General features: G+C 49.7%; 1 protein-coding gene across 4 annotated transcripts in view; it reads left to right on the top strand.

The window, feature by feature from the left end:
• Actn1 (actinin alpha 1) overlaps positions 1 to 12,290 on the top strand; it is a 94,146-nt gene that overhangs the window by 50,394 nt on the left and 31,462 nt on the right. For all 4 annotated transcript variants that reach the window (XM_004624762.2, XM_004624763.3, XM_012517039.2 and 1 more), the window contains exons 3-4: positions 1,152 to 1,271; positions 10,952 to 11,038. In XM_004624762.2, coding sequence (XP_004624819.1) covers positions 1,152 to 1,271; positions 10,952 to 11,038 — 207 coding nt within the window. The remainder of the gene's footprint in view (positions 1 to 1,151; positions 1,272 to 10,951; positions 11,039 to 12,290) is intronic.

The following is a 12,290-nucleotide window of genomic DNA, read 5'->3' on the forward strand; positions in this document are numbered from 1 at the left end:
TCCCCCCATGTGTGCTCTTGGTGAGGGGTTGGGGAGGGGCTCAGGCTTGGCAGGGGCCCGAGCTGTGGTGTCAGCAGGAGTGGGCTCTGGGGACGCATGTGGCTTTGTCTCCATCCCTCCTGTGCGCCTTCCCTGGGCGGGAGCCCATGGGGCACCTTGCTGGGCCAGGAGAACCCTGGATGGGATTAACAGGAAAGCAGCTGTGTCCCTCAGAACAGAGGCCCGGTTACATCTGTGCAGGGAGCCTGCTGCCTTCCAGAAGCTGGGGTGGCTGCCGAGAGCGGCCTGGGCCAGTGTCACACTGCCAGCTCTCAGCCTTCTTAGCCAGATGGCTGCCGACTGGCTGGAGGTTACGGCATACTCAGGGCCTGGTTTCCCTCGCCCCTGAGGGACTTCGCAGGTTTCACATCCTTTCCGTGGGAGAAAGGCCACACATGCCACCTTTTGTGAGTCCTTTTCGGGAGGTCCCTCAACACACTGAGCTTGGGATCGAAATGCTTTTCGTGGGGTGCATGGAGAGCCATCCCCTAGCAGGGCAAGCACAGTGGTGCTGAAATCAGGAGGTGTTTGCATAGGCAGCGTTTCCAACCACAGGGGACCTTTTCGGGGTGCCACAGTGAGCCCTGCCCTTGCAGTGTACTTTAGGAGTTCAGGGCTTTGCCCACACTGTTCGTCTGCTCTGGTCGCCATCCCATGCGTTGTTCAGCCGGCTTCAGGCCTTTCCTAACCAACCATTCCCATCTCCTCCTCTTCCTTTTGAAAGAGCACTGACCCTTCCTTCTTCATATTGACCCATTCTGTGTTTCTCTATTTAAAGCCCATCTCTCCCACTAGATTATAATTAAATAACAGCAAGAAACTGTTCCATTCACTCTGTATTCCCAGCCCAATCCCTGACATATGTTAGGGGCTTAATAAGGAAATGCTTATTAAGTGAGTACATCAGGTTTCAGTTTGCAAATTAAATACGTGCAGGGAGAGAGGTGGGCGGGCGGGCGGGCGGGCACTGCTGTTCCCTTCTGAGGTGGTCTTCTCCAGCGAGGGGTCTACGCCAGCACACACGTCCCTGTGTGCAGCACTGGCTGAGTGGGTCACGCAGCAGCCCTGGCCCCTGACAGCTGTGAATCACCTGCCTGTTCTTCCCCAATCAGGCGAACGCTTGGCCAAGCCTGAGAGAGGCAAGATGCGCGTGCACAAGATCTCCAACGTGAACAAGGCCTTGGACTTCATAGCCAGCAAGGGGGTCAAACTGGTGTCCATCGGGGCCGAAGGTGAGTGGGGCCTGCCTGCGGCTGTCTGGGGGAGCCTGAGGGCCTGTTTCCCCTGTCTCTTTGGCCCTTTCTGCCCCAGTGGGCTCATGGGTCACCAAGGAAGCTTGGAAGCAGGTCTGTTGGTCCTGTCCAGTCTGCTCTGCACCCTAAGAACTGACCTTCCCTTTCTCGCTGCCCCGTCAGACCCCTGCACCATGCAACACTTGAGGCCAGATAGCTGTGGCCCTCGCCCCAGGCCTGGCTGCACCTTGCTGCCTAGCTGGGGTCTTCTGTGGCTGGGGTTGTAGACTGCTGGGAGCTTGGGGGACACTGCTGGGCCCTAAGGCTCCACAGGCCCTGGGGAGATGGCTAATCCCAAAGCATGCTTTAAGTAGCACTTTCCTACAGTGTTTTGGTTTTTTCCCATTACTTTGAAAACTTTTTTTAAATGCTGTTTGAATGATTATTAGCACATGCTTTTTTTCCTTTTTCCTTTTTTTTAAAGCACATTCTTAATTAAAAGGCGGCACGATTTCTGGTGTGCTCTGAGGTAGCTCTGGAGGCTGGGGCTCTGGATGAGGGCAGAACAATTTTTTTTGTGGGGGCGTTGAGACGGTCTCATTATGTAGTCAGACTGGCCTTGAACTCATTTTGTAGCCCAGGCTGGTCTTGAACTCACAAGGATCCTCCTGCCTCAACCTACTGAGTGCTGGGGTTACAGGTGTGTACCGCTATACCTGGCTGGGCAGATGAATATTGTACTGGGGCCCTTTTGGTAATGTGGCCTGTGGGCTCAGCAGGCATTGATCAGGTACCTGCTGTGTGATGCCACGGATCTGAAGATGGGTACCACATAGCCACGTTCACGCAAGGTAGAACCACAACTGTGAGCACCAGGCACTCGCTGTGTGGAAAGTGCTGTGTGACTCTCAGCCAGCGATCTCACTTAGACCTCATGGCACCCCACTAGTAGCTGTGATCATCACCTAGTGTCACAGCAAGAAACCCTGCCCATGGGGACTACAGCACTCACTCAAGGTGGCATCCTCACTAAATAACCCAGGTCTAGGGGCTGGGGAGATGGCTCAGTGGAATAAGCGCTTCCCTGGCAAGCACATGGGCCTGAGTTCAATCCCTGGTTCCGTCCCAAAAAATAAATAAATAAATAACCCAGGTCTGTGTGACACCAGAGGAATGCCCCCATCACAGGCCTGACCTGGAACAGGGTGAGGTCTTGCTGACATTGAATTCATAGGATCAGATCTCCTCTCTGGGTGACCTGTAGGACTCCCTCTTTTCCCCCTGGAAACTGAGGGGCATTGTATAGAGTACATCAAATGGAGGAAGTTAAGTTCAGGAGTCAGCAGACCACGGAGTGTGGGGTCGAGTCCACCACACACAAGATTTGTAAGTTCTAGAACACAGCCACGCCTGCTTGTTTGCAGGTCATCCGTGGCCTTTTTCGCCCATAGTGGCTGAGTTTAGTAGTTGCCACAGAGACCATGTAGCCTAAAAGCCTGTGATGTTTCTTAGCAGACCCTTTACAGAAAAAGGTCTCCCCTGCCTGCCTTGCTAGGACCAGTGCTTCATGCATCCCACTTCTCACGGGCAGAGGCCTCGGCTTCTGTGTCCTGTGGCCCCAGCTCCTGGCATCGTCTTGGATGGACGCAGTAGATGCTCTGAAACTTAGGAGGCCCTGGCATGCAGCAAGGCACCCTGCTTTGTGATTGGGAGGATGTTGTCTGCTTTGTAGTACTTAGAAGCTTGTTTGATGAGGGAGAAACTGACTCGGCAGACGTTTTCAGACAGAGGAGGCCAAGGAAGATGCCACTCCATGGGCTGGGGCCAGTTCAGATGCACGCCTGGGCAGGAAGTGCGGAGCCTGTGGATGGGCTGGGTGGAGAGCTATGTGGATCCGATGGCAACGAAGTAGAAACAAAAAATATTTGATTTTGAAGCATGCTACCAAAGGGGGAGGGGGACAGTAGGGGTGCCCATGGGGAGGGGAGAGGAGAGGGGATGGGGGGATGCTCTCTGTGCATTGTCCTCTGACCTGCGCCGGGTCTAGATTGGCTGTCAACAGCCACCTTAAGGAAACTGGCTCAGAAACCTTGTTAGTGAGAACTAGCGAGTTGAGCCCAGACTTGGTCTCCTTAGGCGTGGCAGGGACATTTGAGCCCCAGGGCACGGTCTCGCCTTTATGTCCCTTGCAGACACAGCTATCCCTCGTAGGGTGTGTCTCACTTGGCCCAGACAGGAGGTGGCAGGTGGTTTGTGTGCCTGCGGAGGAGGAGCTGAGATGCGTGAACTTTGATCTCACCGCCTCTTCCGTACCTCAGAAGTCTTTATGCCTGGCCTGAAGTGGGGTGTTCTCCCTGCCCAGGCAGTGTTAGCTGAGGCTTCTGGTCTACCCTGATTCAAGCCTGGTATGGGGAGCAGGCTGGCAACTCTGTGAGCCTTCCGGTGGGTTTGTTTTGAATGAAACACACTTTGCTGCAGTGGAGTAGGAGGTGCAGGCGGAGCATCAGGTCACCTGGAATGAACTTGCCTGGAAGTGGGTGGGTGCTGCTGCCACATGTCCTCATAGAGTAGCATCCAGGGCTGCTGAGTGCTGTGGGGGGCCAGGCTCGGTGGGAAACAACCTCTCCACCCCAGCATTTGAAAGACTAACTTGTGCAAGGACTGGCCTTTTGGGGTGACTAGAAAGGATAAACCAGGTCTTGGGAGGGAGACCCTTGGGTGGGCTCTATCTGGAAAGTAGAAAGGGAACTCTTCTGGGAAGGTCATGTGGTCCCTGTCGTGGAGCCTCCCGGTGGAGGCTGGGGCAGAGCACTTGGTGTCAGGGAGGGGCTCAGAGTGAGCCCGGAAGTGCCTTCTGCAGGACTTGCTTCTAGGATGGGTAGACCTCACAGGGTTGAACCTTGTCCTGGACATGCACATGGCAGGGATACAACCACGGAAGGGCACCTAAGGAGGACTTTTATTTTAGGGTCTTTGGGTGGGAAAAGCATGGTGGCTTGGGTACAGAGAGTGGTTCGAAGTGAGTGGTCCTGCTGGGTTTAGGGTAGGGAAGTAGGGGCAGTGGAGGAAGTAGTGGAAGCCAGGTCTGGGAAGCAGAGGCACTAGGGGTGGGATAGAAGTGAGATGGGGAGGGAGGGAGGGAAAAGGGCGGAGAGAAGAGGAGGGAGTGGAGGGACAGGTGAGAGCAGCTTGTAGCTCTTGCAGACTAGGAAGGGCAAACTACACCCTCGCTTCTTCCTGTGTCCATGGCAGATGTGGTCCATCTCTTGCCAGGATTTTTTTCCGGGGCAACCAGTTGTGGCCTTGAGCCCTGTGAGATGGAGAGTCCTGCTACAGAGACAGGGCCAAGGTCTCCCCTGTGGGGAACAGCAAGGGTCATCCTCTGGGAGGGCCGTGGTTGGTGGGACAGTTGCATTGGTGGAGGGGCTCCTAACTGCATGCCCCTCTTTCTGCTCCTCCCGGGTGCTTCTTGTTCCCTGGAGTAAAATTGCTTCTTTGGGTGAGTTGAGAAGTAGAAGCAAAAGGTCCATGGGGCTGTGGGTTAGGAGGGGCGCAGGTAGAAATCAAAGAGGAGGCCGGCTTCGCACAGAGCTGGGGGCTCCTAGTGATGCACTTTGAGCTTTGAGCTTGGAGTAGGGCCTCGGAGGAGAGGGGAGGAAACCAGTGAGGAGCCACAATGCTTCCACTCCTGAAACAGCCCAACCACAAGATTATAATTTGGGCTGTACCTCAGTGCTCTGGCCTTCGCCTAACATGTGTAAAGAAAGCCCCAGGCTCCATCTCCAGCTCGGAATAAGGCAACCTTGTTTGAAGTGCTGTCCATAAAATTTCACTCTAATGATTTTTCCAAACTGTTAAGACACATGAACGCAGTGTTGGTGTTGCTTTGGCCCCTTCAGCCATCTGTGTTCTGTGCCACACCTGAGCCCTGGGAGAGAGGACTGCTGTCCCTGCCTCAGGGCCCACAACTGGCCAGTGCTGTAAGTTCCTTCCCCAGCTGTGGCGCCTGCCCCAGAGCACTCGCTCAGTGGGTCATTCCTTTCTTCCTCAGTTGCTGCATAAACAGGAGGGACTCCTGACCCCTCTGGAACTAACAGACCTAAAAGCAGGGAATAAAGTAAGGCAGGGAGTTAAGTAGGTGGTCAAGGAAGATGCCCATGAGATGAGCTGGGAGATAAAGCTGTTCAGGGAGGAGGACCAGGTTGGGGGGGATGGCAGGAGAGGAGGGGGAAGGATTGCACTCTGAGCTTCCTCCTCTTGGAAGGTTTGAACCTCGGAGGTTTGAACAATGGGGTGATGTTCTGCCCATTTACTCGGAAGCTCTTCTTTGAACTGTGCATTTGCAGGGTTTGCAATTTGGGGCCGTGATAAACTGTAAACTTTACTGTGCATTTAAGGTCTGGTCGGATTTCTAGAGAGAGAAGGCCACTGTCAGGAAGCTGAACAACTTTCGGGATGCCTTCTCCCTGTTGGCAAGTTATTTCCCTCAGAGCTGTTTTTTATTTCTTTTCTTCCTCTCACTCTTCCTGCTAGATTGCAATTCTAGCTGGCTACAGAGTAATCAGGGTTTGTTTGTTTTTTTTTTCATTTATGTATTTGGTACAGGGTCTCACTACGCAGCTTGGACTCGTCGTGATCCTCCTGTTTTTGGCCTCCCTAGTGCTGATATTACAGGCGTGTACCACCACACCAAGACTCAGCCCCCGGGGTGGGCTGGCACCAGACCAGGGATCAACCTTGGTCTCTGCACTTGCCAAAACAGGCGCTTAGTCTGCTGAGCTATCTCACCGGCCCTAGAGTAATAAGTCTTGTTAGCATCAAAATATTTGCTTTTTAACTTCCATAATATCACAGCTGGGAAAATGGTCTTTCATTTCCTTGATGCCAGGTAAGACAGAACATTCTTAGAAATTGGTTATTTGTAGTTCATGTTTTAGGATGTGTCTATTCATGTCTTTTGTCTCTTTGCCTGTTGAGGTTGCAGACTTTTTTTTTTTGAACCCAGGATTGAACTCAGGCCCTTGTGCTTGCTAGGCAGGCACTTATTCTCCTGAGCTATCTCCCCAGCCCCCTCTTTGCATATTGAGAATTTAGACTTTTTCTTATCAATTTGACTCACTTAATGTTAGAGATATTATATCATTGAAAATTAAGAGGTGGCGGTCTCCGCACCGGGCTGTGGAGCGCGAGGTTGCTGGTTCGCGCCCCTGTCCCAACTCTTTCTCTTTGGGGCTGGGGAGACAGCTCAGTAGAAAAAGCACTTGCCTTGCAAGCACAAGTCCTGAGTTCAATCCCCGGTACCACAAAAAAAAAAAAAAAAAAAAGAAAATTAAGAGCCAGATAGCTCAATGGATTAAAGCGCCTGCCTAGGACAATGTTTGATCCCTAGTGTGCTGTGCTGGCCCCACCTCCAGAGTGTACTGATGTGGCCACTGAGACTGGGTATGGTGGTGCATGCCTATAATCCCAGTGCTTGGGAGGCTGAAAACAGGATCACTACGAGTCCGATCTGTATAATGAGACCCTATAGACCTTGTACTAAATACATAAAAAATTGGAGCTGTAACTGTGTCTTTAAAAATATTAAAGCTTTGTAAACTGATTCTTACGGGTGATTCTGCCTCCTGTGCTATTATCAAAAGTAGCCATCACTTGCTGTTTGGGCTGTCAGTAACCAGAACTTTCATGGGTGGGACTGCGCCCCCTAGTGTGTGGGAGCCATGGATGCCGGTCACAGAGCATCCCTTGAGGAAGGGGCTAAGGTGTTAGGGTAGCACCTTCCTGCTGGTCCGCCAGTCTGAGTGAGGAGACCCCAGTGGATGTGGACAAAGCCAGTTACAGACCCTTGCAAGTGGCCTCTTCCTGTGTTTCTTCTTTTGAGTATCTTCTAAAGCTAATGCTGCAAGAGGGGGAAAATAAGACAATCCGCGGATATCTCACTCTAGCTGGGAGTGCCTGGCCTTTGACCAGGTGGATGTCCCCTTCTCTGCAGCCAGGTAGGAGACTGCATTTCAGCAGCCTTTAGCCACTGAGCGGTTGCTCTGGTTCTGTCTTTCTCGCCTCTAGGGTTGGTAGAGTTTTTTAAAAAGAACTTAAGAATCTATAGCATTAAAAATTCTAAAAATGACTGCTCAGACCAAATTTATTTTTTATTTTTTATTTATTTTAATTTTTTTTTCTTTTTGGGAGAACCAGGGATTGAACTCAGATCCTTGCTCTTGCCAGGCAAGCGCTTATTCTACTGAGCCATCTCCCTGGCCTTAGACCAAATTTAAGAGGTAATCTCTGAGATGTGACTATTTTAAAAGGAGACATAAAAGGATTTATTAGGCAAGGATTTTTAAAAGTACGGACTCAAAGAAATGGAGAATGGGCCAGAGAGGGCGGCGCCGCAGTGCAGAGCTGGGCATGTGCTTCTTGGGCCGGAAATGTGTGGCGTTTATCATCTGTAGGAAGTTGTCCTTGCCCAGGTTTTCAGGAAAAAGGGTGACCCGCCCACAGAGATAATGGTCCTTGAGGAAAAGCAGGAGTTCCACCAGTGTTTTTTTTTTTTTTTTTTTTTTTTTTTTTTTTTTTTTTTTTGTGAGTGATTAAGATGTTTTGCTTAAAAACATTCTTTGAACTCTCTGTTCTTATCATGAGATCAAGTCTCTACCATTTACTTTATTGGCTAGGCTAATTTATAGATTTACAGTGTCTTTAAGGGATTTTGAGCATCTAGAAGAAAAGAATTGTAAAGAAACTCAGGAAATAGAGATATGGATGACGTTGGGTAACATTGTCTTGGTCTTCTTAAAAGTATAAATTTAAAAGCTGGGCATGGCGGTGCCACTCCTGTTATCCTAGGAGGCTGAGGCAGGAGGATGGCTGTGAGTTCAAGGCCAGCCTGGACTACATAGTAAGACCTTGTCTCAAATAACCAAAGCAAAGTACAAAACTTTAGTTACGGTGTTCCTGGTTTCATTTCTACCTGTATTTCTTCTATCCTGCTTCACCCACCACTCCCACCCATCCCCCCAAAAAAAGAATTTAGATCTCTTAATCTGTGTGGATGGTAGAGGGTCCTTTTGGTTTTTTTTTTGTTGTTGTTGTTTGTTTGTTTGTTTGTTTGTTTGTTGTTTTGCAGAACTGGAGATTGAACTCAGGCCCTTGCCCTTGCCAGGGAAGCGCTTATTCTGTTGAGCTATCTCCCCAACCCCTGAGGGTCCATTACTATAACTGCTTTAAGGGCCAGCCAGATAGCTCTATGGAGTAAAGCGCCTGCTTAGGCAGAACACAGCGGCCCCCGGCGCGCTGAAACAACAGAGTGGACTTTGTGGCGTGCGCCTGTAATCCCAGCACTTGGGAGGCTGAAAACAGGAGGATCACTACAATCACTATCTGTGTAATGATACCCTGTAGGCCCTGAACCAAATGCATGAAACAGATAAGTAAAGCCTCCATGCAACTGCTTTAGGCTGAAGAGGGACATTGATGCCACCTTGCTGGGGATCAGAAGTCTCACCCGCCTGATCCATGGGAGGTGAAGAAGATGGGCTTTGCTGTTGGATGCCCCAGAGCCTAGAAAAGCGGGCAAGGGCGCTCACAAGCCACTAGTATTTAAGTTTCGTGTTATAACCTTGTTAAGTAAGTGCAGGTTAAAGATTAGAGGTAGAATAATGATGAGAGTAGCTGAGAAAGTTATAGCAGTAAGACAGAATTAGGCAACATTTGGCATAAGCCTTTCATCTTCAGTATCTTAACTGCTACCGTGATAACCTTGGTTGTCAAAACATTCCACGCTCGAACTTGCCACTACTTGAACAGCAAAGTTAAAAAAATCTGCTTCAGCCAGGCATGACGCCCACCTGTCACCCCAGCGCTTGGGATGCTGAGGCAGGAGGAGCGAAAGGAGTTTAAGAGCAGCCTGGGCTACAAAATGAACTCAAGGCCAACCTGAGCTGCATAGCGAGACCCTGTCTCAAAAAGACCGAAATAATCATCACAACAATGATAGTATCATCTGCTGGGTGTTTGTAACAGCTCTATAGCAAAACTTGATGTGACTTGAAAAAACCTGTACGAAGGGGCCGGGGAGATGGCTCAGTGGAATGAGCGCTTGCCTGGCAAGTGCAAGGGCCTGAGTTCAATCCCTGGTTCCACAAAAAAAAAAAAGAAAAGAAAAAACCTGTACGAACCAAGAGTGAGTTTCACGCCTGCCTCATGTTGGGCACAAGGGGCAACATGAGATGAAGCACCGCTGTCCTGCAGGCAATTCATAACGCTTGTGTTGTTACTGCACTTGTCAGTGTGCTTTATTTTTTGCACTTAATTTGTGTAAAATTTCCTCGCCATGCTTCCGGAGTTAGTGGTATAACGGTCAAGGTAAGAGGAAAACTGAGGCCCGTGACAGTGAAAAAGAAATCACCGCACAATTTGTTTAAAGTCCTAGAAAAATGCATTTATAAATAAGTTTTTTGGACCAGGGAACCAGTTGTTTGGTTCGCCATTATTTATGGGAAAAATATTTCGGTTTTTAGATTTTTGGATGTTTGAGTATGAATTTGGAACAAATTTGAGTTTGGCAGTGAAGGTATGTCACTGTTGTTAAGAGGTGTTAACCCAAGTACAGTTGTCGGGGTTGAAGAGGGTAGACTTGCCCATGTTTTGGCAAAGAAATTGAGTATTCTTTTATTTTAATTATAATAGTAGAGAAGGAATACACTAAGATATCTATGTTTTTATTACCACTCAGCCATTAAAATTTTTTGCTGTCGGGGCTCGGCTTGGATCTGGCCCCTATTTTGTGGACTCGAAGGCCTTTCGTAGTGACCACATCCATATACTATGAACGTAGGAGTAACCTGGTGCCGCAAAGGTAGCAAAATTGAGTAGCTGGGGTATTTATATTGCCCGTCTGTTCTGATGGCACCTCTGTACGGGAAGCCAGATCCTTACCTGAGAAGTAAATGCCATGCAGTGAAACAACGTGGTGGCAGAGTACCGAGGGTGGCAGGAGTTCACGTCTTGGAAGGGCTGGGGAGTCGGAGTTGGGATCTGGAAGCTGTTTGATTTAAAGCCAGAAATCAATCTCCGTGCTTTGCGCAGGACATGATGGGCTTGATCTGCGATCATTCGAAGATGGAAGTTTATGTAACTTGCCAGTTTATAAAACCCTGGGAAGTTGGTGGCTTCTGCTGCTCCCCTTGGCTGTGGCTGTGTGGACAGCTGTGATTGCTGTGACACCCCCAGTTAGCAGAGTTGTCAGACTCTGTCTGATGGCTTAGAAATCTAGTAATCAATCCCTCTTCTGCCAGGCTTGTTCAAGGCCACTCCTTCCCTGTAGTTTTTCCTGACCTGCCCACCTTGTGCAGGTGCCTTTGCTGTGACCCACATGGCCTTCTCTCATGGCACCTGTTCTGGTTGATTGTACTTGCTTTTACAAACCTTTGGTTAGAGGCTGGGAGTGTAGCTCAGTAGTGGAGCCTGTGTTTAGTGTCTCTGAGGGTCTGGGTTATATTCCCATGAATGAATGAATGAATGAATGAATGAATGAATGAATGAATGAAAACTCTTACCTTGAGGAGTGGCACATCACAGTATTTGATTCCTAGCATGGTCCCTTGTGTCATGTGGGACTCTGGGACTGTTGCTCTTGCTTCTGGTACCCCCATTCTAACGGCCTGCTCCTGTTTCTGCAGAGATTGTGGATGGGAATGTGAAAATGACCCTGGGCATGATCTGGACCATCATCCTTCGCTTCGCCATCCAGGACATCTCTGTGGAAGGTGAGTTCTGCCTTGTTCCCTCCCTTCCCGAGGCTGCAGCTATCCCCTGGGCAGGGCGAGAAGAGCATAGGGCCATGCATGACGCTGGGTCACAGGCCCTGTCCTGTTCTTCTTGCCCACTTCCAGGCAGTGCCTTCTAGGCTGGTCCGCTTGGTGAAATAAGACCTGCTGTATCTGGGGTGCTGATCCCTACAGAGTTGGGCCACAACTTACGGGGCGCAGCAAAAGCTGTACTAAAAGGGAAGGGTTTAAAAAAAAAACACAAAACTTTTATTTGCATTTATTTAATGCTTGATTTATTCCTATGCCCTACGTTTTTGTTTCTTTAGTTTCTTTTTTTTTTTCTTTTTTTGGCGGAACTGGGGAATTGAACTCAGACCTTTGTGCTTGCCAGGGAAGCGCATATTCTACTGAGCTATCTCCCCGGCCTGTTTCTTCAGTTTCTTCTGGGCTGTCTTTTTCTTCTGTGCAGCTTCCTCCTCTGGTTTAGGAACAGTTTGTTCCTTTTCAGTAAGGATCGTCTCAGTATGGCAGGGCAGCTCATGGATGGGTTAGTACAGCAGCGCATCTTGGGCGCTGTGTTTACCTGAATATGTTCAATAACCAGAGAGTCTACATCTTGGCCCATAAGTTCAGCATTACTTGCTGTGTTCTTTAGCACACACAGCAAAAATTCAGTTTGCTTTTTAGGCCCCCGACCTTGTGTCCAGCCCCATTGCTGGGTCTGGGCACGTCTCCCAACACCACGGTAATGCTGGAATGGTGCACGTTGATTCTTGAGTGTGACATCCCTCAGATCCTTGGTGGCCTCTCGGATGTGCATACCCTTGGTGGCCTGGGCAGTTTCATGCGTGTTCTTAAAGTGAACGTGAAGATTTGAGCCTCTTGATTTCCGTGATTTTGTGGGGTTTTCTGGGTCAGGAGAGTAGCAGTCCATCTTTACAGGTCACTTCAGGCCCCTCATGGCTAGAGGGAAGTTTATACCTGTGCCCACATCAAGCAGGTAAGATTTCACGTAAGTGACCTACTGTGGCCTCCTGGGAGCTCCTCTCTTAGAAGGAGCAGGAACTGGCTCCAACTCTCCACTCTTCCTCCAGCGCCCTCTGGTGGCCCCATCGCAGCTTTGCCAGGGCTGCCCCAGTCTAGGGCTGAGACCCCTAACTTGATTTCACATTCCAGCTGTTTTTTGATTTTTTTTTTTTTTTTTTTTTTGCAGAACCAGGGGTTGAATTCAGACCCTTGCGCTTGCCAG

Source organism: Octodon degus, unplaced genomic scaffold (assembly GCF_000260255.1).
Source record: "Octodon degus isolate 3935 unplaced genomic scaffold, OctDeg1.0 scaffold00007, whole genome shotgun sequence".
In the NCBI taxonomy this organism is placed as follows: Eukaryota; Metazoa; Chordata; class Mammalia; order Rodentia; family Octodontidae; genus Octodon; species Octodon degus.